The sequence below is a fragment of the Cygnus atratus genome, chromosome 16 (assembly GCF_013377495.2).
Source record: "Cygnus atratus isolate AKBS03 ecotype Queensland, Australia chromosome 16, CAtr_DNAZoo_HiC_assembly, whole genome shotgun sequence".
Lineage (NCBI taxonomy): Eukaryota > Metazoa > Chordata > Aves > Anseriformes > Anatidae > Cygnus > Cygnus atratus.
In genome coordinates, this window is record NC_066377.1 from 363,023 (window position 1) to 390,968 (window position 27,946).

The 27,946-nt window shown below is 68.6% G+C and overlaps 1 protein-coding gene across 2 annotated transcripts; it reads right to left on the bottom strand.

The window, feature by feature from the left end:
* Window positions 1–2,165: 2,165 nt before the first annotated feature.
* On the bottom strand, window positions 2,166–27,866 carry SLC12A5 (solute carrier family 12 member 5). Of its 2 annotated transcripts, none has more exons than XM_035567143.1 (26): window positions 27,758–27,866; window positions 15,405–15,499; window positions 14,904–15,035; window positions 14,456–14,602; window positions 13,958–14,012; window positions 12,950–13,080; window positions 12,532–12,773; window positions 12,249–12,460; window positions 10,604–10,771; window positions 9,651–9,749; window positions 9,392–9,449; window positions 8,414–8,588; window positions 7,338–7,456; window positions 6,875–6,973; window positions 6,676–6,795; window positions 6,338–6,442; window positions 6,085–6,253; window positions 5,085–5,280; window positions 4,797–4,966; window positions 4,570–4,701; window positions 4,179–4,286; window positions 3,901–4,023; window positions 3,635–3,822; window positions 3,367–3,381; window positions 2,716–2,849; window positions 2,166–2,257 (listed from the first exon to the last, which is right to left on the bottom strand). In XM_035567143.1, the coding sequence occupies exons 1-26, from the start codon at window positions 27,864–27,866 to the stop codon at window positions 2,166–2,168; spliced, it is 3,393 nt and encodes a 1,130-aa protein (XP_035423036.1). The 2 variants fall into 2 exon arrangements, with proteins under 2 accessions (XP_035423036.1, XP_035423037.1); XM_035567144.1 differs by lacking the exon at window positions 27,758–27,866 and adding an exon at window positions 22,351–22,402.
* Between the last annotated feature and the right edge of the window lie 80 nt (window positions 27,867–27,946).

The window sequence follows — 27,946 nt, forward strand, 5'->3', positions numbered from 1 at the left end:
TGCGGGCTGCACGGTGCCGCGGGGCGAGGGGAGGCGATGGGGCCGTCTGGAGGGGACGGAGGAGGAGAGCTCCAGCGCTGGGCTCAGCTCTGGCCGGGTCACCCTCACTGTCCACCACGCGTGGAGGGGACAACGTGCTGCTGTGCAGGGCCAGGCTGACACAAAGCAGCCAGCACTGCCAGGAGAGGGCAACTCTTAGCAGGCTGCACTTCGAGTGGAAGCTCAAATCTGCTGTGAAACAAGTTCAGAAAAGTCTGTAATTTCTTTTCCCTGAAACTCTTAAGAAGCTAAATCGAGAAGAGAATGAACTCGCAACCTGGCCCGTTCCCAGGGGCTGCTGGTGGCTGGGGAAGGCGACAGCCTTCACCACCACCCCAGGGCACTCGGTGCCGGTGGATGGGCGCCCTTTTCGTGCAGGAGCAGCCTGTCACACCTCCGTCCCCACAGCCTGGTGCTAGCATAGCCCTGCATCTCTCAGTATAGATATAGATCTCTATATATAGACTTCATCTGGTTCTATTAACATAAATATGATCACTTTAAAAATACACGTACTGTATTATGTACACTATGTACATGGGGCCGGATGACGGCACGCCATGGCTGCCCCCGGCACCGCTTCCTGCGTGGTTCCTGGAACCATTCACATTTGTTAAAAGCTCCTCAGTTTCTCTGGCATGAGAGATGCTGTGGGGGACGGGGGTGGCTCTGCAGCTGCTGCCGCCGCCGAAGGTAGGACATGTTTGAGGGGTGTCCCACGCCGTCCCACCGCATCCTGCTGCCTGCTGCAGGGCTGCGGCGGGAGGGGACGGGCTCCGGACCACGCCACCCTGGCCAGCGGCTCCAGGGGCTCTGGGTTCTGCCCCTGGCACTGCCCCAGCACCAGCGTGGCGCTGGGGAGCAGGAGCGCAGCCGCGAGTGCCAGGGGGGCACAGGGCCCCCACAGCCACCTCCATGCTGCAGGGCCCAGCCAAAGCGGCCGCAGCAGGGCTGAGACCAGTCAAACAGACTTTGCATATATTAAAAACTACCCGCAAATCCCAAGCTTCCTAGAGCCCCACGGCAGCACCTGTGCCTGCCTGGGGCCAGGGTTAGGGGCTAGGGTGAAGCCCTGCAGACGCAGCGGGACATGGGGGACCTGTGGGCTGGTCAGTGTGGGGTCCGGACAGCCCCCAGAGCCCTCAGTGTGGCACGAGTTCTGTGCTCAGGCCACAAGCAGGCACAGGTGCCTGGGGTTGGTGGCATTCTCGCAGTCCCGAGCGGCTCCGACTGACGCCGTGCACAGTGGGGCATCTGCTCCACTGCAGACACTGTGGCTCCAGGCAGTGACTGCAGCACAAGAGCCAGGGCAGAAGGAGACGGAGTCAGCGGGGAGGGGGACAAGGATCATCGCCACCCACCCCAGGCCAGAGCTCATGCTGCAGTGGGATTGCAGCTCTCAGGCATCCCGACCCCCTCGGCTGCCCCCCACCCTCTGCCCCCTCCAAACCATCTCGAGTGCCTCTCCATGAGCATGGCCCATGGCCTCCAGATGGGCAGCAGCGGTTGGGGCTCTCCAGACCCAGCACAGTCAGGGGCCCCGGCCCTCCCAGGGCCAGCGGGCACTGCCAGAGGTGGGGAGAGGAGCATCCGGCGAGGAAAGCATGCTGGTGGCCTCTCTCTTCTCCCAGCACCTCCACAGAGAGGCAGGGCGTGAGCGTCAGGCATCAGGCAGTCACAGGGCACAGGCACATCCAGCCAAGTTCCGCAGGGGGGTAGCAGCACAGGAGGGCCCGGGAGCCCATCTCGGCACAGCTGCCCTCCTGCCTGGCTGGGGGGGCTGCGAGGAGCAGCGTGGGGGCTGGCAGCAGGGGCTGGCCCTGCTGGGGCCGGCGGTGGCGGCAGCGCTGGGCTCCGGTGCTCAGTCCGCGGTACACTGTATATATTTATATATAAACAAGGACAGCAGTGCTGTGACGTTGCAATGAGGAACAGCTGCTCTGGTGCTGGATGCTCCCGGAAGATCTGGTGCTGCAGTTCGAATGGAGAGATCAGGGGCACGGCTAAAGCCAGGTGAAGTTTTTGCGCACCGACTGCCATCAGGCCTTCCCTCCTCCCCTCCAGGAGCGCGGTGCAGGGGGTGGCAGGGCTCTTGGGGTGTGGACAAACCTCTCTTGCGCGGTATTTCAGGAGTAGATGGTGATGACTTCCCGACCCCCACCACGCACCAGAAGCACTCGGTCCAGGTGCTCTGTCAGCACCTCCAGAAACTCCATGTCTGCGTGGCTGTCAAGGAGGAATGCCAAGCGGGAGCACGGGGACAGCCCTGCACCCGGGGAGCCGAGCCTGAGGCACCTACACCCCGGCACCAGAGCTGGAGCTGGTGGGGTCGTGCATGAGCCAGGGCTGGGGCCAGAGCGCACGCCTGCGCTGGCTTCATGAGACTGGGACCACGGCTGAGCCCCTCACAGCAGGCAGCTGCCCCCGCGATGAACCAGCACGCTCACATGCGGTGCAACGCCGGGAGCCTGCCGCCCTCCACGGGCACAGCGCACCCGCCAGGCAGGCAGGCTGCTGCCATTGATGCGGTCGGGCTCAGGCAGAGGCAGGAGCCGCGGGAGTGCCCAGGCTCAAGCACCAGAACAGTACAAGAGCTCTGGCCCCACCGGAGTCCCGGTCCCCGGCCCCCCACACCCTGCAGAGAGGCGCTGAGCCCCGGGGCAGTAGGAAGGATACAGTTTTCATCCCCTTTCCGGTTGCGGGGCGGCCCTGGCATGTTCAGCAGGACCAGTTTGGCATCCTGGGACTTTTTGACGATCACTTCATTGAGCTTCACAGCTGTGTGCATCCTCCTCACATTGGACTGGTTCCTGGGGAGACAGCACACGTGGGCACAGGGTCGAGCACAGCAGCCACATGCAGGACCCCAAGGGGCCACGGGGCAGGCATGGGGCACGGGACCAGGCTGCGGCACGAGCTGCGGGCACACCAAGCCCTGCCTGGCACAGCCACTGGTGGTGCCAAGCCCACACCGGTGGCTGTGAGCTGCGGGGCTGCGCTCGGTGTGCCTGCTCTGCCAGCTCGGGCCGAGCCATGGGGGAAGCAGGAGCAGGCAGCACGAGCGAATCCATTCGCACCCGAGCCCAGGCTGTGGGCAGCTGCCCGCAGCACGACGGGGCCGGCTGGATGCCCGTGGGGCGGCAGTGCCCACGCTCAGGGCTGGCAGCTGCTGCCCCCGCACCGCCGGGCTGAGCCATGCCGTGCCGTGCCGTGCTGTGCCGTGACGCCAGCAGCCGCTGTGGGCTCACGGAGCCGCCCTTGGGCACAGGGCCCGCGAGCAGCTGCCGGTTCCCCCACCCTGGCCCCCAAAAAACCCCACATACTTACAGGTTCTCCCACTCTCTGCCAGGATCACGATGGGGTTGGGAAAAGAGAGAAAGGAAGAAGAAATGAGTGTCAGGCACGCACCCCAGAATCCCCCAGCACCCCGTCCTCCTGATGCCTCTGCATGGGGACCCCGACCTCCCCCTCCCGCCCACCCCTCTGCACATGGGGGCTCAGAGCAAGGATGGAGCCAGCACAGCCAGCCCCTGCCTGCACCCATGGGCCTGGTCAAAGTGCATGGGGGACGGGGCAGCGGCATGTGGGGCCATACGGCTTCATATTGAAGAAGTCCTTGATGCCCTCAGGGCTGACGGGGCTCTTGCTCTTATTCTTCTCGGCCACGGTCTTCTCCTTGGTCCAGGTGAGATGCACTTTCTCAGGGGCTGTCTCTGCCTCATCAGCAGGGGACTGGGAGCTGCTGGAGAAGGTGGTGGCGTTTTTGTCGTGGATGAGCTGGACCTGCAGCAGAACAGAGGGGAATGGTGGGCAGGGGCCAGTGCTGGTGGCCAGGCCAGGACCCCTCGCACGGCGCCTCACCTCCTCCTCCGGCTTCTCCTCACCGTCGCCCACCTGCTCCTCGGGGACACTCAGGCGCAGGCGTGTGTTGGCTGGGTTCTTGCGTCGGATGGAGCCGCGAGACTCGTCCGTGATGCTCTGGATCTGTGTGGGATGGGGGTCAGTGTGGGGAGCAGGGCAGAAGATGGCTCGAGAGGAGACCCCAGCCTGGAGCTCCCGTAGAACCAGCACGCGCAGAGGGGAGCTCAGGCACAGGCACCACGGAGCCAGTTCCCACCCAGGCTGTCCTGCGGCCTCACCTCCCGCTCCCGCTCATTCTTGGTGAGGTGCATTTGCTTGAGGATCTGGGAACGCTGCTCCATCACCAGCGTCTTCTCATAGGTGTAGGCAGAGATGTCGCTCTCATGCTGTGGGATGGGGAAGCAGGAGAAACTGTGGGGCTTGGCCAGCAGCACTCCCTGCTCCCCACCCCGGCCCTGCGTGTTCCCATGGACCTGCGAGTCCCTGCGGTGCTGCACATCTTTGCGAGGTTGCCTACCTCCCCAGCTCTGCACATGACCATGATGCTGCGTGCCCCTGTGCCCCCAGCCTCAAGAGTTCCATGGTGCTGCAGGGCCCCATGGCAGGGTCTGGCTGCCCCTGCCAGGCGCAGCACCCTGGGCCATGGCACACCCCCAGCCCAGCACTCACCATCTCCACCACCTCCACCTCCGCTGTGATGCGCAGGTGGTACAGGAATGTCGTCAGGTCCTTCTTCATCTGGATGCTGTTGTCATCCATCTGTGCCACCGTGAAGATACGCATCTTGCACTTGCGCCAGACCTGTGAGGGAGGAAGGGCGGGAGGGAGGTGTGGGCACGGCATGGTGGGTATGGCCCTGGCCCCAGACCCCCTACCTATCCGCAGGGCAGAGCTACCTTGTGGTGCCGCAAGAGGAAGGGCAGCAGCATGAGCATCCCCCCATCATGGACAATCCACCAGACGTCGATGTGGCCCTCCGAGAAGCGCTCCTGGTTGCCCGGGAACATGGCGACGTTCTTGGCCACCAGCAGGGCCAGGTGCCCGGCCGTGGTCTCTCGCACCAGCTCTGGGAGGGAGGGGAAGGGAAGGGCCACGTCAGCCGGGACTGCTCACGGCCGCGCCCCAGCGACACCCGGGACAGGGACCGGAGGCGGGGGCACCCTGCCGTCTCCGCACAGCCCTACCGATGAAGTTCCTCCAGGTCTGGTGGTCCTCCTTCTGGCGCCAGCTGCGGGGCCAGCCCACCAGCACCGTGTTGTGCTGCAGCCCGCCCAGCCCGCTGGACTGGATGAGGTGCGACATGCCGTCCCGCAGGTTGGAGGAGATCACCACTTGGCAGAAGCCCTTCACCTTCTCCGCTTCCATCAGGCGGCGGATGGACTGGCAGCGGGAGAGACGGCGTCAGGGACTGTGGGAGCCCAGCCCTGAGACGGCGCCCGCCGCGCACAGCACCCACCAGACTGGGGCTGCCCTTGGGGCAGGTGGGGTGCAGAGGGCTGGGCGCTGGAGGGGAGCGGGCTGTGGGGTGCGGGCTGTGGGGTGCGGTGCCCCACAGCAGGACGGCAGCTTGGGGCTGGGACAGAGGAGGCTCGTCTGCAAGCAGAGCTGGCGCGTGGCTCTGTGCCGTGCCGAGCTGAGGGTGTCCCCGTGCCAGGGCTCTGACGGGCGGCAGAGCAGCAATTAGAGTTATTTACTCAGAGAAATTATAACATGTCTGCATGGGAGAGAAACTGTTTGCTTCTGAGGGCTTAATCTCATTAATGTGCCGCCTGGCTGGTGCGGAGGTGCGGGGGGAGGAGGGGCTCTCACTCTGGCTGTGAAAGGCTCCCTTTCTGCACAGCCTGATGCTGCGGCCACGAGGGCTGTGAGCAGGGCTGGGGCCATGGGGCCACAGCTGAGGGGCTGCCCAGCCCAGCAGCACAGCAGCCCCCTGTTGGTGCTGTGCTGAGCCCTGCAGTGACAGCCAGGAGCCAGGACCAGCACCTGACTGGTGCCAGGTGTCCTGGGGAGTGGGGCAGGTGTCCCAGAGGTTCCATTGCCCCCACTGTGCCAGTGCTTTCCCAGTGCAGCCCCGCAGAAGGGCAGAAATGCCCTGTGGTCTGCAGGGACACTGGGGCCATGGCACGGAGCTGGCACCAGCCCCAGTGCAGGCGTCGGCGCAGGGAGGGACTGGCGAGCTCTCACCTCCTCCGCTCTCTGCGCCTGTGGGTGGTTGTCCAGGAAGGTCCCTTCCAGCACAGAGGCCACAATGGTGAGGCCCTTGCCTGCTTTGAGCTGTGAAGTGAAGGACAGGAGCTGTGGGTGCACCACGTTCTGCTCCTGATCCACACGGACCAGAACCAGCAGCTGGGGCCTGGAAGGAAGGTCCTGCAGTCAGCGCCTGCGGCTGCCCTGCCCCGCGCCACGCCACCGCCACCCCTCCACCCCGCGGCCTCACCTCCAGTTCTTGGTGTGGGGGGGCCCTTCCTCCAGCCGCAGCAGGGCGTAGCGGGCAGCGCTCAGCGACAGCCCCCGGATCCCGTCACCCCACTCCTTCTCCGCCCTGCAGCACAGGGCAGCGCGTCAGGGAATGCTCGTGGCTCCGGCCACTGGCGCCTGCGCCGCGGCAGCACCAGGAGCCCGCAAGCAACGGAGCAAGGCAAGAGGCGCTCAGCACCCGGAGCATCCCGGGGGGAGCAGGCGGGTTGTGCGGAGCTGAGGACCCTGGGCACTGCAGACCCTCCTGCAGGGTGGGTGGCGCTGGCCAGGATCTGCCAGCCCTCGAGCTGCCCTTACCCGCGGTACTCGATGTATTTGTAAATGAGGCCGGCGATCAGCATGGCGACCAGCGCGTAGTACCAGGAGCAGATGAACATCAGCGCCAGGCACAGGCTCATGCCCAGGAAAGAGAGGGTCCTGCAGAGGGCACCACGCCGTCAGAGCCCCACAGCGCGGGGCTGGGACCGGCCGTACTCCCGCCGCCCACCCAGCTTACCAGTGGTAGTAGCGGAAGCGTGGCCGCCAGTTGGGTGTCCGCAGCAGCGTCTGCACCGCGCAGGCCAGGTTGACGAACATGTAGCACATGAGGAAAAACCTGCGGGAGAAAGAGGCTGAGCCCGGCACACCGGGCGGCTGGGCTGGACCCGGGGTGCAGCCAGGCTCTGCTGCACGCCCCAACCCCACGGAGCCGGAGCCGGCCGGGGCCCTGCCCACGTGCACAGGGAGATGCTTCGCACCAGCTGCGCTGGAACCAGTGGGGCCCCACACCCAGAGCCAATGTGGTGCACCCCCAGAGCAGCCTCTTTGGGGGTTAAGGGGCTGTGGGAGGCCGTGTGCTTGCCCCAGCCCTCCCCAAGCAGCAGAGACCTGCAGGGGCAACCTGCCCGGCTGGGGGCATGGAGTGCGAGGCCCAGCCGCCCCCTTGCTGAAGGTGCGTGTGGACAGAGCATGCTGCCTACATGGACAGGATAGGAGCCACCTCGTCCAGGGAAGCGATCAGGATCCCGATCTCACAGATGCAGGCGGTGAGCAGCAGAGCCCATGTGGGCTCCCCGTTGGCTTTGCCATGGCCGAAGACCTGGGAGTGGGGCAGGAGAGCAGAGCGTTAGGGGCTCAGCGGAGGCAGCACCGCGCAGCCCACGGACGCAGCACACAGCCTGGCCCCAGCACAGGTGGTGGAGGCCAAGCTCCAGCTTGGGAAGGGGCCCAGGTTCACTGTGCCACAAATGTACCGGTGCCGTGCACCTCCTGGCCGAGCTGCTCTTGGGGCGGTGACAGAGCTGGGGAGCAGGGGCCAGTGGTACAGGGAGTGTCCCCACACACCATCCAGAGGCTCCTCGGCACAGCCCCACAGGGCCAGACCCCCCCATGTACCAGAGGCTCCACAAACTGGTGCAGGTCCCACAGGGAAGTGGTGACAGGGCCAGCAGCACGGGTACAGTCCTGTTCCTGAGAGCCAGTAGCCCTGCCTGCCCCCAGGGGCTGCAGAGCAGCCCCGGCCCCCGGGACCCTCGCCAGGATGCCAGGCAGCCGCATCTCCTGCAGCTGCGGGGGCGCGGGGAGAGGGGCAGGCAGCGGCTGAGGGAAGGGTCTGGGGGGGGGCTGCAGATGCATGTCTGGGCACATTGGAGGGCGCAGGCTGCAGTCCTTGTGAGAATGCTCAGAACATGGCTGGCAGGGTGGAGGAGCACAGTTAAAATTAGCCTGCTCTTCCCTGGGGGGAGCTGTCGGTTTGGATTTGGAGAGACGAGGTTGTGAAAACGCGTCTTCAGAGAGCAGATAAAATATTAAGCGGCACAGCAGCAGGGGGGAGGGGGATCCTGACCTTTCCCAGCACTCTCCTCCCACTGACATGTCGCGTCCAAACCCATCACGGTCGCCACAGCGCTGGTGCCCGCGGGACGAGGGCAGGCTGCTGGGCTGCTCTGCTGGTAGCGGTGCCGGGCCGACAGCGCGGGTGCCCCGGGAGTGCCACCGGGGGGACGGGCAGGGGATGCTGTGGACCAGCAGCTGCACGGGGTCTGGGGACGCTTACCCTGAGGAAGGGCACAATCCCATCCCTGGAAATGGCTTGCAGGAGGCGGGGGGCTCCGGTGAGGCTCTGCAGCCCAGCCCCACATGTGGAGAAGAAGGAGCCGATGACAATGACCCATGGGGACGGCCATGCCAGGGTGCCAACCACCAGGTTCCCATTGACAGCTTCACCAAACCTGCAGAGCACCAGCACCACTCACAGCTCCGTGCCCTGGCCGAGCCCCAGCTGCCCTCGCCCTGAGCGTGTCGGTGTGGTGCTGTGGGTGCAGGGCCAGCTCGCGGCGGCCGGCTGGCCACCATGGGACACCGCCAGGGAGGGACGGGATGGGATGGGACGGGACGGGACGGGACGGGACAGGACAGAAGCGGAGAAGGGCCCTGCCCTGGCTGCTTCCTGTCGGGCGCGAGCCAGGCAGTGGGGGCTCAGATGGCTGGGGTCCATCCCAGCTCCTCGCCTGTGGCTGGGCGGGGGGGAGCCCAGGGGGATGTGGGATGGGGCCTTCCCATCCCCTCTGCCAGGAGGAGGCCAATTAAGGCTGCGTGCAGCTTGGATCCAGTTTGTGTTGGTGCTGGCGACCCAGAAGTGTCACCCACCATGCGCAGCGAGCTGGGCTGCCCTACATACACACGCGTCGTGGCGCGGGCAGCGCTGCCTGTTGACAAACAAGTGTGCTGCACGCAGCCCGGGGCGGGAGGGACCGGCAGCGGGTGAGCAGCAAACCATGGGGGAAGAGGCACACAAGAGCTCCCAGAGCCTGTTACAAGCTTTGCACCCCCAAGAGCCTGCCCCAACACGGCACACAGCCTTAGTGCCCCCCCTTTGCATACACTGTCCCCCGCCAGTCCCACAATGCCACCGTGCCAGTCCCAGTCGTCCCAGCTGTGGCTCCCTGACAAGCCCCCCTGCAGCTGTCCCTGTCCCCAGCCTGTCCCTCTGGGCTTGCCCCACGCCTGCCCCGCATGGCCCGGGGACACTCACTTGTCGCGCAGGACGACACCCTCGATGCACGCCCCAAAGAGCACGACGGAGCTGATGTCTGCCGGGCAGTCAAGGAGAGCCTGGAAGATGCAGAGCCCCACACACCCGCCCTGCCTGTCCCCGGCCCCACACCACAACAGAACGGGCAATGGGACCCATCTACCTTGCCAGACCCCAAACCAGAGCAGTCTCTGCCCTGCAGCCACAGCCTGCGGGGCCTCACCCATGACCCACGGTGCTGCCGAGCCCTGAAGGATACAGACCGCAGAGGTGGTGGCGATGGCCAGGATGGTGCCTGTGGGGATGGACTTCTGCGCGTCCCGCAGGTCCCCGGAGCGGTTGGAGCCAGCCATGATGCCTGGGGAGAGGGGAACGTGCCAGGGGTGGGGAGCTGCACCACCGCACGTCCTGGCCAGCAGCACAGCCTGCACCGCGCACTGGCACAGCAGGACTCCCGCTCGGCGGTGTGCCGGGGCATGGCATGGGCACAAGGCTGCACCGGAGCAGGTTCCCCACGTCCCACCAGCACTTTCCCACCTGACCCACGGTCTGAGGCCACTGAAGGATTAGGCACAAAACCCACTTATGTGACTTGTTTCATTAGCCCTTAATTAGCTCAAGCAGGGGAGTTAGTGTCAGTGGCTGCAGGGAAAGGGTCTTGCCACGGCTGGGCCAAGGCCGGTGCCAGCAGGTCCAGCACGGCCCCACGGATGCGTCCCCGCAGCCTGGCTGCTGCTGCTGCATGTGGAGCAGGATCCCTCAGCGGGGATGCAGCTACCTGTGGCTCAGCCTGCATTATTGATGTGACACAAATCCATGAAAAATCACACCATGCCAGCAAGTGAGCACCAGGCGGGAGTGCACCAGGGGCCGTGCGTTGAGCAGTGTCGCAGGGCCATCAGACCCCAGGACCCCAGCACTGCTTGGCCCTTCCAGCAAGTGCGGTGCCAGGACAGCCTGCGGGGCATCCCACCGGGCTCTGCAGCAGGACTGGGGCAGGGGAGGGCTCCTCCTCCCCCGGGAGCTATAAATACCGGCGCCACGGTACGTCAGCATGGCGGAGCGAGGCACCCGGCTCTGGAGCTGCGTGGGAGGACGGGCTGTGATCCACCCCCGCGCCGGCACGGGGGGCCGTGGTAGCGGGCGGCACACGTGGGGCTCTGCAGGAGCAGGCACAGCAGCACGTGCGAGCTGGGAGCCGGCGGCACCCACCTGTGACCGAGGGGAAGTAGATGCCCACGAGCAGGGTGAAGTAGGAGGTCATGTCGCTGAAGACGTAGGGCTGGTCCATGTCCACTGGCGTGTCAGGGGGGCTCACGGAGGGCAGCCCCCGCTTCTCCACAATCACACCCTTGGTCAGGTAGGAGCTCCAGAGGTTCTCTGTGAGGAGGCACAACCAGTGCAGCCAGCGTGAGGACGTGGCTGGAGAGCTGCCCGTGCATCCCCAGAAGGGACAGAGCACGGGGGTGCCCAGCAGCACGTCCCCTGCCCAGCCTCGCCAAGCACAGCCACAGCCAGGGCTGCTGGTGTCCAGCTGGTGGGGGATGGCACGTGCCCAGCCTCTGATGGATTTCAGCAACACCTGGGCCACGGGGACACTGCTGGCAGCACGAACGGGCAACCACAGCAGGTATGTCCTGCTGCTGGCAGCGCCCCTGCAAGATACTGGAGCAGCTGACATGGGATTCCAGTAGCAAATAATTAAGAGGGTAATATAATTAATGCTGATCAACATAGGTTTAAGGAAAGTGGATCGTGTCAAAGTAACTTGATAGTGTTTTTGATGGGATTATGAGTGTGGTGCTGATGTAACAGGCTTAGTGTCCCTGCGTGTGCTGCCTTGGCCACAGACTGCGGCGAGAAACTGGAGCAGCAGAAAGCAGCCAGCACTGTGGGCACGGCTGGGCAGGGGCTGGCTGCCCTCACTGCAGCATCGTGCTGGGGCTGCCCCGTGGGGTCTGTGCAGGTGCTGCAAGGACCAGCCCGAAGCACCTGGCACTGCACATCCCTCCCCAGGAGCGAGACGTCCCCTGACCGCCCCCAGGTGACAGACGGGTCTGGCAGCCCCCGCTGAGGCACAGCCCTTGCCGGCTGCCACCGCAGCCCGTCCTCACGTGAAAGGCACATTTCTCCCTGCAAGGAGGGACCCAGAGCCTGGGGCACAGCCTGTCCCTGCACCTCCCAATTCAGTTGCAGCAGCGGAGGCCACCAGCAGCCTCCTGAACACTCAGCAAATACACTGCACCAGGTCCCCTCGCTGTGGCCCAGCAGCCGCAGCCCCCCAGGGCTGCAGCTCTGACAGCCCAACACCCTGACCGTGGCAAGGAGCATCGTCCTCCAGCACCCAGCTGAGGAGCATGAGCACCTGGGAAAGGCACCAGCAGCTCCAGAAAAACAGGTCAAAAGTGGCTCCTCCCAGCGCATTCACGAGGTTTTTCTGTGCCCTGGCCGCCCTCCAGCTCCTGCTCCCCAGCATGTGTGCTCCAGCAGCAGTAGCACAGTACCCCCAAGGGGCAATCGCTCCTCACTAAACCTCGGGTCAATATCAGGCCTTCCAAAGGCGAAGAGAAAACAATGGGAGGATTTATTCGTCCCCAGCCTTTCAGTGTCATTCAGAACTGTCAGGCCCACACTGACTGCTCAGGGCACCTGGCTTAGTCCTGCGGTGCAGCCGTTCCCACTGCTGGCATGGCCGCACCTCAGGGCAAGAGCATCCCCACGGCAGGGCTCGCTCGCATTGCCCATCACCTCCTAGGCCAGGGCTGGCTTTCTGCTCCATGCAGTTGCCCAAGGGGCAGCCACCCACACACTCGATGCCCGCCCTCTGCCTGCGCCCCCGTCCCCGCTGTGCACTCACCTTGGATGAGGCCGCTGGCAGCACCAGGGATGCCCTCAATCTCGGTCACGTTGTTCATGGTGAAATACTCGTCGCAGGTGGCGTTGAGAAAGCGGGAGGTGCAGAAGAGCTCCCAGAGCTTGGAGCCCACCGTCTCGTTGCCCTCCACGACCACCTTGGTGCAGAGGTCGAATCCGTGGCGCGAGAGGGTCCTGTTGCCCAGCAGGCAGATCCTGGGGGGTGGCGGGTGCTCAGCAGCGTGCCGCCAGCCTGGCCCCGCCACCCCGCAGGACACCATACTCACGGGAAGCTCGGTGGGTCAAAGGCTGACTTGATGACACCGGCATAGATGGCAAGGATGGAGAGGATGACGCAGCCCAGGAAGACCAGGGCAAACTTGTTGACGTACTTGACACCCACGAACACCACGGTGGCCATGCAGGTCAGGACGCAGGTGCCATAGACGCGCATGTTGTTGAGCATCGCTGCCGCCTCCCCGCTGGCATCCTCGGCCTTGAAGATGGCCATGGGTGGGAAGATGTAGGCCTGAAGGAAAGACATGGCATCAAAGCCAGGCAAAGGGCCCCGTGGGGGGCCTGGGGAGCACCCCTGGGCCTCCCACATGGACACACTGCCCAGCAGCACGGGCAGGCAAGGGCAGAGCCACACTGCCAGCGCATGAACCCTCAGCACTGCGTGGTGGGAAGGACCACGGCACTCACCAGAAGGATTTCAATGGTGCCTAGGATGTACATGGCGCCGGCAAAGGTGGTGCCCAGGTAGAAGCAGAGCCCCACGGCCCCACCGAACTCGGGTCCCAGGGAGCGTGAAATCATGTAATAGGAGCCACCCGCTGCCGGAGAGAGCGAAGGTTGGCCCCGGCCAGACCCTGACGCGCAGTCCCAGCTCGGCCAGGGTCCCACAGGGCAGGATGAGGCCTGAGTATCCCCAGGACACCGTTCCAGCAGGGAGCAGCTCAGCTGTCCTAAGCCCTGGCACGGCCAGACTGGCAGAGCGGTTCCTGGCAGCCCAGCAGCTGGGCGCGACAGCCATGGGGACACCTGTCCCCTGCAAAGCCACACAGGCGCTGGAGCCCCAGGGACACGGGCCATGCCCTGCTCCATCCTCCCAGAGGAGCCCTTACAGCTGGGCAGCAGGGATCAATGGCCCCGCCGCGGCGGCAGGATGATAAATAGCTTTAATTACACCCTGCCAGCACCATGCTGAGCCCCGCGGAGCAGCAGGGCATGTGCAGCTCGCCTGCTCCTGGCTCTGTGCAGCCGAGCAGACGCACAGGGAAGCAGCCCCGAGCACCACCTCTCCCGGACGTGGGTTCCCCGCACCCCGGCACCCTGGCACTCATCCTCCTCCCGCTGCTTGCCTGGGCTCTGCTCGGGGAAGCGGCTCCCCCGCGGCCACTGCAGTCTGGCAGAGGAGGAGCCGCGTCTGACGGCTCCCGCTGCCATCTGCACCTCACAGCTCTGGGGACGGGGCGGAGGCTCCAGCTCTGCGCTCACCCCCCCACCCCCACCCCGGGGAACCCGCATGGGGCTGGTGGCAGAGGGTCAGGGCCACCAGTGACAGCTGCCGTCCAGTGCGGGTGTGTGGCATGGGGAAGCCCCAGAGCTCGGCTGGGCACATCTGGGACCGGAGGACCCGGCAGGTGCCCACCCCAGGAGGGAGCCGGAACCCCTTGCCGTGAGTATGCACAGACAGGGCCTTTGCTCTACCTGGCACCACGCCGTTGGTGGCAATCGCGCTCATGGAAATGGCTGTCAGCATCGTCTGCAGGAGGAAACAGTGTCAGCACCGGGCAGAGCTCCCTCCTTGCTCGGGCAGGGGATGGGGAAGCGGAACAGGAGAGCAGGGCCCCAGAGCGGTCTCTGCGGGCAGAGACGACGGGTGCTTTCCCGGCAGGGCGGCTGGCTGCAACAGGGCACGCAGGTCCCAGGGCAGTGGGCACTGCTGCCACATCCCACCCACTCTGCAGGTGCAATCTGGGTCATGATTCGAGCACTGTTCTGCTTCCAATTCCGCTGGGAAGCCGGGCAGTTTCTCCTTGCTAAGTGGGGCAGGAGCACCGGCTGAGCAGGCAGCAAGCACTGCCACGAGCACTGTTGCTCCTTTCTGCATCCTGGGGAGCCTGGCTGCCAGGGGGACAGACACCCCCGGCCCAGAGGGAGTGCCCGGGATGAGACCGAGGGGCAGGAGCTGTGGGGAGCACTCACGCAGGAGCAGCAGAGGAAGACCATGCAGAAGGACTCCATGATGCCGGCAATCCCCACCACCCAGGTGAGGCGCAGGAACAGGATGACCCCGAAGATGTTCTGGAGACAGGGCAGGTAGACGCCCATGAAAGTGCCCATCCGTGGAGCCTGTGGAGGAAGCAAGGAGCAGTCAGGGCTCAGCGGGCAGCACCCATGCATGCACGCTGCTGCAGGCAAGAGGAGCACAGGACAACGTGGCTGCGAGCATCTGCACTGCATGGCTGGGCAAGAGCCACCAAGGGAGCGAGGGGTCCTTCTCCTGCAAAGCCCTTTATGGGGACTGGAGTGACAGGGACGCTGGGGTGGCAGCGCCTGCAGGGGTCAAGGGACCTGGCATCCCAGGGGTGGGCTGCAGCCCAGGGCTGCAGAGGCCAGGAGAAAGGGGCAGCGACAGCCCTGTGCACCTCACCTGAACCGGCTTCTTCTTGCCCCCATCATTGTTCTCGGCCTCCTCGTGCTCCCGGCTGCCCTGCGGCAGGTTGGTGTAGTTGGCCAGCCCGCTCAGCAGGGACGAGACCATCGGGCTGGTGTCCATCTCCTCCTGCAGATAGCAGTGTCCTGAGAGGTGATGGCAGTCCCAGGGTCCCACACCACCCAGAGCCCTGCCCCGCTCTGCACGCCCGGTGCACCGGGCAGCAGTGGAGCTGCGATCCCTGTGGCACCCGGTCCCCACCAGATGCAGGCCGCGCGCTGCCCTGGGGCATGGTGCTGGTCACATCAGGCCAGTCACGCCGTGGGCAAGGTGTCTCCTGAGGGCTGGGCTGCATCACCCCCGCCCCAGGGCTCCTGGGTGCTGCCTGCCCTGCAGCAGGGGGACCCTTCCCAGGTGCTCTGCGGCATCATGGTGCCCCACAGCCCCCTCCCCAGGTCCCATCCATCTGGTCCTGCCCTGGCTGCCCGCTCGCCCTACCTCGAAGAGGGCCATGTTCTTGCCATCGTATTCTTTGCCCTTCTCCAGGTCTGTGCTGTTGATGAAGGGACTGCTCTCCTTGGGATTGCCATCGCCTACAAAGACAGAATGTGGGGGTGAGCCGGTGGTGCCCAGTCCCAGCACGGCTCCTGGAGGAGCTGCCGGCCCCAGAGCTGCGTGGCCCTGACCATCTGGGCTCACTGGAGCACATCCACACAGTGCCAGCGCCGGGCAAAGCGACTGGTGTGGATCCAGGGGGAACCGGGCTGCCCGGCCCTCCTGCGGGACAGGCCCAGCAGCAATAACTCACTGGCCCTGCTCCCTGATACGCACCACAAGAGCTGGGTGCCACAGCTGCAAGGTGAGGTGGGGATGCAGCCGGTGGGGCCAGCACCAAGGCAGCCCCTGTGGCTCTGCCCGGGGCAGCGGAGCTGCCTGGAGCCTGCAGAGCTGCTGCTCTGCTGGGAAAGGGCTGCCGCTGCTCGCTGCATTAATGACCTCGCGCAGAAGACACCCAGAGTCAGGCTTAATAGCAAAGAAAGCAGCAGAGAGCTGCAGAGCAGCAGAAATAAATCAGGCTGGAAATAAATCGGCAGCTAGCATGGATGCCGTTTGAGTGGCGCATTTCTCTGAGCCGAGGTAGAGCCACTGAACAGCGAAGAGAGAGGGGCTGGGGCTGGAGAGGCAGCCCATGGGGCAGCCGAGCTAGGAAATGTCCCTAAGCCAAAGAACCCAGCGCTTGGTGGAGCAGCCTGGTGTTACAGCACCCGCGGTGCTGCCTGCCCCGTACTGCGCCACGGGACAGGGTCACTGAGCTGCTTGGCGTGCCTGGGCCGGGGCAAGAGCTGTGCCCTCCGCCGGCATCGAACACGGAGCCCAGCAGCACCTGGCAGCGTGGGGACAGAGCTCGGCAACACAGGCACCCACCATCGGCACCGGCAGCCCCAGGACAGACCCGCACGTGTTTAGAGCAGACCAGTCCTTTGAAGACTGTTTGCCTCCAGACAGTTGACTCATTTTGGGGATCTGTGGAGCTGGTTCGCCTGCGTGCGGTCGTGATTCATCACCTGCAACTGCTCCTGGCCGGCTGGGAGGCAAAACCGCCGGCGCTGCAGGTGATGCCGAGCCGCGCGCTCCCGCTGGTCCCCGCACTCCAGTGCGGAGCTGGGACGGCAGCGCCCACGGCAGGGCCGGAGCCCACGGGCTCCTCCCGCGGGTCCCTCCCGGTCCCACGCCGCAGAGGAGGGAGGGAAGCAGCCGCGGGCGGCCCCTGCCCAGTGTCCAAGCACGAGGAGCTGTCAGCGCGGGGCAGAGCGCTCCTTTCTGGGCCGGTTTTGCCAAAAGCACCGAGTGAAGTGCGCGTTACGTAACAGCCGCGTGCACAGGCAGCCAGCCGCCCAGCTCCCCGCTGCCAAAACCCATGGGCTCTGGGGAGCGTGCGGAGAAGAGAAAAATGCCAGGCGAACAGGGATGCTGCCGGGCCGGCCCTGGGGCCCCCACCCGCAAGCGAGGGGCACGGAGGGTGCAGGGCCAGGGGCTGTCCAAGCCCCCCCACCCCACGCAGCCCCACGCAGCCCCGCTCCCACGGCCGGGTCCGGGCGGCTGCCAGGGGACCGCGAGGGGCAGCGGGGGTGGGGGTGGCCCAGGGTCCGGGCAGCCCAGGCAGGCCCCAGGACCCCCCCCGGGAGCACGGAGCCCACGGGGCCCTGCCTGGCCGCCCGCTACCCAGCCGACGACATCACCGTGCTGGTTTCCATGGCAACAGCGAGCCACGGCCGCCTCGGCTCCCGCTCTTATGTAACGTCGCAGCCGGCCGGACGCCGGCCCCGCACGGCACCCCGGCAGCGCGCCCCGCACCGCGCCCCGCACCGCGCCCGGTCCCTCGGCACCCCCCGAGCACATTGACCGGGCCCCGTGGCCCCAAACCGCCCTGGCCCCATGGGACCAACACCGACCAGCTCCACGTGACGGAGCCCAGCCGTACCATGGGGTGCCCAGGCCGCTGCACTGCCCTGACCTGCCGGCACCACCACAGCACCCCAAAACCTCGCTCACTGCCCCCCCGCACCGTGGCCCCCACCCGGGATACCAGCGACACCAGAGCAGGGACCTGAGCCCAGGCTCTGGAGACCAGGCTCCTGCCGCCCCTCGCACCCGCTGCTGCCAGCACCCAGGGTCCCCTGGGTGGGCAATGCCCCACAGCCCCCACAGCCCAGAGCCACCCCTGGCGGCACCGGAGGGACCGTGGCCCCACGCTGGCTCCAGCCAGGCTGCTGGGGCTGGCCCGGGGCACAGGAGCCCCTTGCCTGGTGGTGCCACCAGGAGGACCAGTGCTGGGAGAGGCCCCAGGGTGGCGCGAGGTGGGGGGCCTGGGGACGCACACAGCACAGCTCCGGTGTCCCCAGAGCACGGCTGGGTCCCCCCGGCCCCACAGACTAGAAGGAGTTAAGTGCCACAGCGGCGGGGTCCCAGGTGACGGATGCGCTCCCCGCTCCTGCTGGAGACCATTTTGCCGCAGAGGGGCTGGTGCAGCCGCTCCCCAGCAGCTGTCAGAGGATCTGCGGGCTGCGCAGAGCCAGGCAGGGGCACCGCAGCCTGTCCCGGGCAGGGCCGCCCACCCCTCACCACCACCGCTGCAACCAGTCCTTGCCCGTGGCACTGAGGGTTAACAGCTCCCGGCCGCGGGCTGCCAGGTGACCCCGGTGTCCGTGGGCCTGCCGTGGCCCCATCGCCCCAGCACAGCCTGGGGACAAGCAGCACCGGGCAGCAGCAGGGCCGGGCAGCCAGGCTGTGGGCTGGCGGCTCCAGCGGAGCAGAGCTGAGCCGTGCCAGGCTTCGATCCCGGCGTTGAGCCGCCCCCCTCCCCAGGGATCACTCAACATGAATCGGCCTTTTAATTTGCTGCGGCGGCTGGAAGGGCTCGCGGCTGGATTGCTGGCAGGGAACCACAGCCCCAGCATGGCTATCACATAATCCTGCTTGTGGCAGGGGTTACCACTGGCCCTGCATGCCTGGGACATCCCAAACCCGGCCCCGCTGCCTGCAGGGGACCCTGTGGCCATGGGACCATCCCTGTGCACCCACGGCCACCCCATGGGGCAGTGCTCAGGCAGGGCCGTAGCCCAACCATAATTTATCTCATGGCTTTTTACTCAGCCCTAAATTGCGTTGGGAAGCATCATATTCCTTATCCCAAATCCTCCCTAATCATTTTACATGGCGCAGTCACTGAGCACTAACAGGGGGTAGGGGGAGCCCAGGCAGCCAACCCCCCAGGGCTAATTAACCAGAGCTGCTGCCAGGACTGTAGCCAGCCTGTCTCTCCTGCGGCAACCTGCAAGGGCCAGTTGGGCTCCCTCACAGCCAGCGGGCATGGCGAGCCCTGCCCGGTGGCACCAGTGGGTGCAGCCCCTAGCTGGGTGGGAGCAGAGGGCGAGGGGGGTTGCTGCGGGGGCAGCCCTGGCCCCACGCTCCCTCCTGTGCCCAGGATCGTGCTCCTGCCGAGGGCAGCACCCGGGCCCTGGCTGGATGCTGGCACCCCCAGCCCAGGCCTGGCCGCCGTCTCCTCCCGCACTGCCCCTCCGCAGGGCTGGGCACCGGCCAGGCATCGGGCAGCACTGCCAGGCCCTGCGCTGAGCTCCGCAGGAGGCACCTCGAGCCCAGTGCTCGGCACAGCTCCGGGAGGCTCCGGCCAGGTTCCAGCCCCAGGAGCAGAAGCAGGAGCCGGGCAGGAGCAGGGCGATGCCTGCCTGCTTTGCTCAAGGTGCCCAGGCCGTGGGGCTGCCCCCCCCAGGAGCACAGGGCACCTTGACTTTTGCCAGAGCATTCGCTGGCGGTGGCTGGCAGCAGCCTCCTCCAGCTCCCTGGGACTCTGCCCAGGGCTGTCTGCAAGGAGCAGCCCCGGGGTCACGCCAGCACTTCTGTGCTACCCTGCGGGCTGGCAAGCACATGGGCAAGCACGTGTCCCCCAGCTGATGGCCCCAGCTGCTGCCATTTCACAGAAGACCCTGGCTGGGGGTGGCCACAGCACTGTTCTGTCACCCTCTGGCCACCCAGGGGACTCGGTCACATGCGCGCTGGTCCTGGCACTGGCCTGCAGGCCTAGGGGTGCCTTAAGGCAGGTGGGGAAGGCCAAGGGGCCCTGCCAGTGGCTGGCAGCTCTGCACAGGGCTGCAGCCTGTTTGCTCCCACCCAGGCTCTCTTCTCCCCCATGTGAGGGTACCTGCCGGTGGCACCAGCATGGGAGAACCCCTGAGAGGACAGGGAGCCCTCGTGTCCCCTGCCGAGGCAGAGACCACCCTGCCCGGCAGCAGCACAGGCAGCTGGCGCGGCACTGGCAGTGCACTCAGCGGCGCTGGGCCCAGCTGCAGCACGGCAGGGGGTGTGATGCGCCCCCCCGTCCCAGCTGCACGTTACCCTTTCAGCGGCCAGCACACTGAGCAGCCTTTTGGGCTGGATTCTTTCACTGCCTGACCCATATTGGACCAACTGCTACTTCAGACCTATCCTCTTCCTTCCTAAACCTGGGATTATCCTCTCTTTGATCAGCCGGCCCTGCAGGCTCAGGATTTCCAGCACAGGCGCTTTGGCTGGCTGCATTTAAACAGCTTCCCAGATTCTCCGGTAGCCTGAGCCCTGCCACGAATGGCTGTGGACTGAAGCTACAGCAAAGCTTCCCCACCCTGGGTCTCCTCTCCCCAGACAGTCAGGTGCCTCCAGAGCAGAGGAGGCTTTCCAGAGCAGTGTGCCTTCCACACCCAGAGCAGAGCAGTGCACGCAGCCAGCCCAGACACTGCAGGCAGCAGCCCTGCCCACTCCCCTGCTCCCCATCCCCTCCACAGGGTCTGCTACTGGCCCCGCTCTCGCTGGGCTGGCAGCACTGGAGCCCTTCCAGCCCTTGTCATGAAGAGCTCGCTCAGGCTGTCCAGAGCAGGGACCTGCAGAGGGGCTGCTGCGTGGCCTTTTTCTCAGAAAGGGCATAAGTGGGGACCCAGGGCTTCTTCAGCAGCTCCTCTGCTGGTCTCAGCGAGTCACTGGCAGGTCAGCAGCTGCTGCAGGCCCGTGAGAGTGGGGGTGTCTCTGCTGGCCAGGCATCAGCTCTGCCGCCCCCCAGCTAGGGTGTCCACCGTCCCCAGCAGACAGACCCTGAGCATGGAGATCTGCGAGACCCCTGGAAGGGTGCAGGAGAGTCACAGCCCTCTGCAGCAGCCTCCAGGGTATCCTCCGCCCCTGGCACAGGTGCACAGGGGGGCCCTGCAGTGCTTCTCCCCTGCACCCTCCTCTACTCCCCAGCCCCACGGAGCCTCCTCCAGCCCTGCATCCGCAGCCCCACAAGGCAGCAGCTAGCCAGGCCCAGCTGCAGGGACAGTCTGCACTATCCATCTGTAGTGGCACTGTGTCCAGCCTCTCTGCCAGACCCCAGGAACGCAGCCTGTGAGCAGCACGGCAGGAATGCCTGCCTCCACGCATCCCAGCATTGCTACGATGGAGGCGTAATGGGCAGCATAGATCCTGGTGCTGCAAAGGGCAAAGAGGGTCGGAGCCGAGGAAGGCTTTGGCCAGCGGGTCAGTGTGGCTCCCCCCACCTGGGCAAGGTGACTCCAGAAGGCTCCTGCCAGCCCTGACCTTGAGTGGAGCCATGAATAAACAAGCAACTACACAGAGTCAGGCCGTGGGGCAGAACGCACGCCAAAAGCGTTGCGCGTTGCTCTGCCCAGAGCCCCGCCGCAGGCAGCCGGGGACTTGCGCTGCAGGTGCCCGACCTGGCTGCCCCCCGCAGCCCTCCTGGCCGCGGCTTTCAACAGACCCCGAGGGGACCCGGTGGGGGTGGCGCCGGGGGTCAGGGAGGCACCGCAGGGCCCCCGCGCACGTCGCTGCATTCGCCCGGGTGCAGCCGGCTCCTGCGCCTGGCACAGACACCCGCAAAGGAGGACGCAGCACTGCTCCTGCTGCCGGGCGCCGGGGGCCGGACACGTCCCCGCGGGGCCGGGGACCCCCCCGCCGCAGCTCTGGGGCCGAAGCGCGGCGGTGGCGCAGCGGACGCCAGGGCCCGGCGGCCCCGGGGGGCTGCGGCCCCGGCCCCTCTCCCGCGGCGGCCCTGCCCGCCTGCACTGCGCCGGGGCTGCGGCGGGCTCGGCCGGGCCGGGCGGCCCCGCGCGGAGCTTCAGCACCGCGGACAGCGGCGGGGCCCCGCGCGGCACCGGGCGGCGGGGACCGCGGGGGGGCAGCGGGGCTGGGGGCAGCGGGGCTGGGGGCGGCGAGGGCCGGGGGCGGCACTGGGAGGGCTGGGGGAAGGCAGCCGGAGCGGGGGGGCGGCTGGGGTGGGCAGGGGTGGGGGGCGGCAGCGGGACCGGGGGACGGGGAGGGAGGGCTGGGGGCGGCAGCGGGGAGGGCCGGGGGCGGCAGCCGGAGCGGGGCCGTCGCAGGGGTCCCTGCGGCCGCACGGCCCGAGCGGACCGGGGCAGTGCCGCCGGGGGCCGCCCGGGAGGGGGCTGCGGCCCCGGCCCCGGGAGGAGGCTCCGCGGCGAGCCCGGTCCGGCGCCGCCGCTCCCCGGGACTGCGGCAGCGGCGGGCGCGGGGCCGGGCGGCGGGCGGGCGGCGGGGGCGGCTCTGCGCGGGGGCGCCGCCGCGGGGAGCCACAGCCGCGATCGGCAGCGGGAGCCGGAGCGGGAGCGCCCGCACCGCCCGCAGCGCCCGCACCGCCCGCAGCCCCGCGCCGCCGGGCAGCGCCCGGACCCGCCGCCGCGGCGTCGTGGGACCCCCGACCGCCAGCCGCCGTCGCGGCCGGTGCCGCCGGTGCCCCCTCCCCGAGCCCCGCGGTCCCGCGCAGCGCCCGGTTCTGCCCGCGCCCCCGCCGCTGCGGCTCCGCCGAGCCCCCGCGGCGCCCGGTGCGGCCGCCCCAGCCCCGCTCTCGGCCGCTGCCGCCGGCCCCCGGGCTGCCCCTTACCTTGACTTGCCCCCCCATCGCCGTCCTCGCAGTCCGTCAGGTTATTCAGCATGGCGCCGCTGCCTGCTGCCTCGCTCGGGGGCTGCTACAGTCCTGCCGCGGGCGGCTGCGAGGGATTTGCTTCTTGCCAGGGGCCGGCGCCTCGCGCTGCAACAAGCCGCCTTCCCTCCGTGCCTTTCTCTTTCTCTCTGGCTGGATGTAGGAGGAGGCTGCAGTGCAGAGATGCCTCAATGCACAGACTCACACGCTCACTCACTCCCAGCAGCAGTGGCGGAGCCCAGCCTGACTACTCACTTCATCATGTATTCAGGAGGCATTATCCCCTGTCGGGTTTTTGGGGAGGGGAGCGGTGGCAGGCAGAGGCGAGGGAGGGGGAAGGAGCTGTAGCAGAGCCACACGCCACCTCCCCGGGCAGCGCTCTGCCTGGCTCAGCCAGGGCTGGGGGAGGAACCAGGGCACGCGGAGGCTGCGGGTCCCCCCCCAGCTGGCGCAGCAGGACGGACACCGCGCCCCTCCCTTGGCCCGGGGCGCTGCCCAGGGCCCCAGCACCCCAGTGCCGATGGAGACCGACACCTCCCGAGGGACACCGAGAGCTCCGGTCAGGGTGATCCTGGCCCCAGGCAGCCCCCAGCCGGGGGGCTCCAGCAGGGTCCGGGGCAGGGGCAGTGCCCGCAGGATGCCAGCACGGGGCTGAGCCCTCCCAGCCCTGCAGCACGAGCGGCCTGCAGCGACCTGCCGCACCCAGAGCAGTGCCAGCATCTGGGTGCACGCCGGTGAAGGAGGGATGGATGGCCAGGCAGGAGCAGGACTGGGGGCTGGCCGAGGCTGCAGCACTGATGCAGAGCGGGGGAAAGCTGACCCTGAGGGATGCAGGCTGGGAGCGAGCCCACCTGGGGAGGGCTGTGGGGAGTGATGGAGTCCCCCCCTTTGCCAGGAATGCCCCGGCACAGACCTGCACAGAGCCTCCTCCCTTGGGCCCTCATTGCCACGGACACAGGGCTGGGGGCCCCCCGGGGCTGACCCCAGGCCAGCCTGGGGCCCTGGCAGGGTGACGGGGCTCAGCACAGTTTCAGGCTGGAGACAGGGACACTGCTCTGACCCCACAGATCAACTCACAGCCCCCCCTTCTTTCACCCGCTTAATCCAGGAGGATCCCAGAGCCGGAGCTGGCTGCAGCTCCCGGCATCTCCTCGGGAGCGGGCTGAGATCATGACAGCCCGCTGGCGTTAGTTACTTCTTGACGGCTGTAATTAATTGTTTACTTTTTCCTGGTACGGGGCCAGCTGCTCTGCAGCGCGGATGCTCCCAGGCCTCACCTTGCAGGGGTTGCTCTGTGGCCCTTCCCCAGCCCTGCCGGCTGCCCCCAGCCCCTGCCATGCTGCCAGGGCCAGGACCCCAGGGCCAGCGTCCCCAGGGAACCGGGGCCTCCAGCAGCGCTGCGCCCCCAGCGCACTGGCCCAGCAGGGCGCACCCCAGCTGTGTGCACGCCAGCGCAGCCCCAGGGCTGCCCGCGGCCCAGGAGCACCCGACGGGGAGTGAAGCGGCTGCCCAGCCCCGGCCTTGCCACCTGTGGTCTTCTGCCAGGACCCCGCAGCGCAGGGCCGCGCCTGCCCAGCCACCGCAGCGCTGCCTTCACCGCCGTGTCCCTCGGCCTGAGCGGGAGCCAGCACTGAGCTGGGCTGGCCTGCGCCCAGGGATGGGGCAGCCCCGGGGCTGGCAGGACGCGGTGTGCAGAGCCCCAGTGCAAGGCCCGGGGGCTGCGCGAGGCCGGCCCCCCACGGCAGGTGCTGAGCACCAAGGTGGCCGTTTGGCGCAGGAGGCCGCAGTGCGTGGGCTCAGCACAAGAGGGATTTTCCTGCTAAAGCAGAAGGGGGGGGGGAAGCAAGCACGTGAAAGACCACTAATCCCCTAATCCCTGGATTATGGCTCCATTTCAGGGGCTGGGATTTGCCAGCAGTGCGGGGGCTACAGCGTCAGCTGCGCTCGCTCAACCCGTGCACAGGGTCCCACCGGCACAGGGCAGGGCCTGTGGTCGCACGCCGCGTGCCAGGGGCTCGGGGCCGACCACAGCACGGCCCCAGCCTACCCCTGCTAGGCCCACGGCAGACCCCTTGTCCGTGGCCCCCACGGTGTGTGCTCCAACTAGCCTTGCTGTGGCCTAAGCACTGCTGGGCGGCTGGGACTGGGGCCGGCAGCAGGGCCGGGGCAGCACAAGGGCACGGGCAGGGGACCGGGGCCGGAGGGCACCAGGTGGCTCTCTGCGGGCACAGGGCCCGCCTTCAGCTGCAAGTGGCCCCTGCGCCGGGGCACACGCAGGTGCCTGGCACGGGGCCAGGCATGGCATCAGTGCCCCACTTACAGCAAGCTGCCGGGAGCGGCACGGGGAGGAATGTGCTGTGAGGCGGCCGCGGGTCCAGGCCGTGGGCTGGCACAGAGCAGCCTCCCCACGCCCCACCCGTGCCCCTGCAGCCACCTCGCGCCGAGCCGGGGCTGAGCAAGGGCCCGGAGCTGGCACACGATGGCAGCCACAGGCAGGGCCCGTGGCATGGCCGCCCCATGTCCCCGGCAGTGCGCTCCCAGCCCCACTGCGCCCAAGTGGGGCACCCCAGGGCTCTGCTCTCCCCACGGCTGCGGGCTGGGGCAGGGGGGGCACCGTGGGGCAGGGGGTCCCAGCCCCTCCCGGTGCCGGCTCTGCACAGAGCTGCCCCTCGCACACACCCAGCTCTGCCCCCGCATCTGCTGCCCCGAGAACGGGGACGCACGGGGCTGCGTGGGCTGGCCGGGGGCGCCGGGTCCTGCCCTGCTGCACCCCCAGCGCCCGCCCCGGGGTCCCCGCAGCCGGACCCCGAGGGGCATCCCCGCGGCCGGGGTGCCACTGGGACCGGCGGGGTGACCCCAGCCCCGCGGCGGGTCCGGGAGCACGGCCCCAACCGCCCCACCGGCATCGCGGGGAGCGAGCGGAGATGGCACCGGGGCCGGTTTCCATGGCAACAAGAGAGGCTCCTCAACCGGCGGGTTGCCATGGCGACTGCCACGGAGCGCGGCTGCCTCGGGACACGGGGCGGGCCGGGGGGGGCCTCGCTCCGGGGATGCCCCGCTGCGGCCCCGGGCCCCCCCGCACTCCCCGGCCCCGCTCGGCCCCGCGCTGCCGCCCCACGGCCCGCACGGCGGGGGCAGCCCCGGGCCCAGCGGCACGGGGAGGGGCCCGGCCCCGTGTACGACCCCGGGGTCCCTCCTCACGGTCGGCCCCGCCGCGAGGGTCCCGGTCCCGGCCCCGGCAGCCCCCGGCCCGCACCCCGCGGCTGAGGGGGGAGCGGGTCCCCGGGAGCACCCCCCCGGCCCTCCGCATCCCGGGGTTGCCACGGCAACCGGGCGGGCGGGGGAGGCGGCCCCCGGCCGCGCTCGGGGCTATTTCGGGAACGGCGGCGGGGCGGGGCCGGGAGGGGCGGGGCGGGGCCGGGAGGGGCGGGGCCTGGAGCGACTTGGACCCGCCCCCGCCCCGCCCCGCCCCGCCCCGCCCCGCCCCGCCCCGCCGGTCCGGGCCGGCAGCGGCCCCTGGCGGAGAGCGCTGCGCTGGGCGACCCCCCCCGCACCGCACCGCACCGCACCGCACCGCCCCCCCGCACCGCCCGGCCCCCCGGCCCCGCACCGCCCCCCGAGACCCCCCGGTCCCCGGCACCGCACGGCCCCCCCGAGACCCCATGACCCCCCTGAGACTCCCTGGCCCCGCTCGGCCCCGCACCCGCTGCTGACGCCGGCCGCAGCTGCACGCCCCGGCCCCGGTCCCGGGCTGCAGGAGCAAATCGCGCCCGGCCCCGCGCACGGTCCCGGTGCAGCCCTGCGGTAGCGGGGTCCCGGCCCCCCGCCGAGCAGCACCCGGGGCCGCAGCCCCCACGGCCGCGCAGGGCGCAGGGAGCAAACCGCCCGCCCCCGGCCGCCCCGTCGGGGCTCCCCCCGGCACAAGCGGGTTGGCCCTGTGCAGCCCCCGCCCGGGCTGCCTCCGGTGCCGCCACGCAGCACCGCCGGCCACCGGCCCGGACCCCCGGCTGGGACCTGCGCCGAGGTCTCCAGGCCGTGCCACGCCTGCTCCTCCGGTGCCAGGAAGGGCCAGGCGGTGCTCAAGGACCTGCCCAGGCCATTCCCAGCCCCAGTGCTGGGCAGCGGCACCGCCGGACACAGCCCCGTGCGGTGCCCCGGCCCCCCCTGCCTACCCATCCCCTCCCGGGGAGGGGGCTGCAGGGCCGGTCCTGGGCGGCTGCCGGCAGCACAAGGCCGCTCCGTGTCCTCTGCGAGGGCGCAAGGTCACAGCCCAGCCAGAAGGCAAGGGAGGCCCTGGGGGGATCACCGGTCCTGCACGCCCCCGCCGTGGCCCCTGCGCATCCCCACCCCGAGCTCACCGCTCTGCCCACCCTGTTCCCTGTGGGTGGGGGGGGTCAGCCGCCAGCCAGCAGCTCCTGGCCACAGCTACAGCTCGGCACTGGCAGCTCTGCTCCTGCAGCCAGGCCCGTCCGCCCCGGGAGGCTGTGGGACAGAAAGCGGCCCTGCACCCAGGCTGCTGCTGGGACACGGGGCAAGAGGATGGAGCCCACCGTGGGGCACCGCCCGGCTGGGGCATCCCAGTGCCTGCCAGTCCGCTCGCCTGCACCCGCCGGTGCCCTTTGTCAAGGCCGCAAGGTCACAGCCCTGCGCTGCCCTCGGTCAGGTTTCTGGGATCGATACGGCTCTGGTGACAGCTCTGGTGATGGCGCAGCCCACGCCGTGTCCCTCGGGCACAGCGAGGCGGCAGCCAGGCTGGCCACAGCGCCAGCGCCCACCCCGCAGCCCGGGCACTGGGGTGCTCGCGACCAGCCCAAGCCCCGCGCTCCTTCCCCCTGAGCCGGCCAGGGCTCCCCGTGGACGGGCAGTCTGTGCCGCCCAGCAGCGTCTGCCCCCGCGAACTGCCCAGGGCCCCGGCTCCATCCCGCCGCATGCCCTGGCGCTGCCCGGCCCTCACGCCCGAAGCAGCCCCACGGATCCCCCGGGACGAGGATGGAGCCGGAGGGACCCCTGGGGGAGAGGCCGGAGGAGAGGGGTCCTGCCCCGGTTACCGAGCCGCACTCCGCGCTCCGAACCCCGCCGCCCCCAGCCCCGCAGCCCCGCTCCGAGCCCCGGCTGCCTCCCGGGGCCCGGCCGACCGCGGCCGCGACGCCTCCGCGCCCGGGGCTGCTGCTCGCGGTGCCCCGACGGCCCTGCCCCGAGAACCCTGCCCACGGCCCGCGCTCTGCGCGCAGAGCCCGCTCCTCCGGCTCTGCCCCACCGACCCCTCCCCACCGGCCCCTCCCCGCCAGACCCTGCCCACGGACCCTGCCCACGGACCCTGCCCACGGACCCCCTCCCCACGGGCCGCGCCGCGCGCCGCCGCGCTCACCTTTGCCGTCGCGGCCGGGCCGGCGGCCGCCCCCCGCCCCCCGGGCCGAGCCCCGGGCCGCCGCCGGGCCCTCGCGGGGCAGCGCGGTGACGGTGAAGCGCCGGCTCATGGCCCCGCCGCCACAAGTGGCTCCGGGCTCCGGCTGCCGCGGGAGCGCGGCCGCCGCCGGGCGCTGACCGGGGTCCTAGT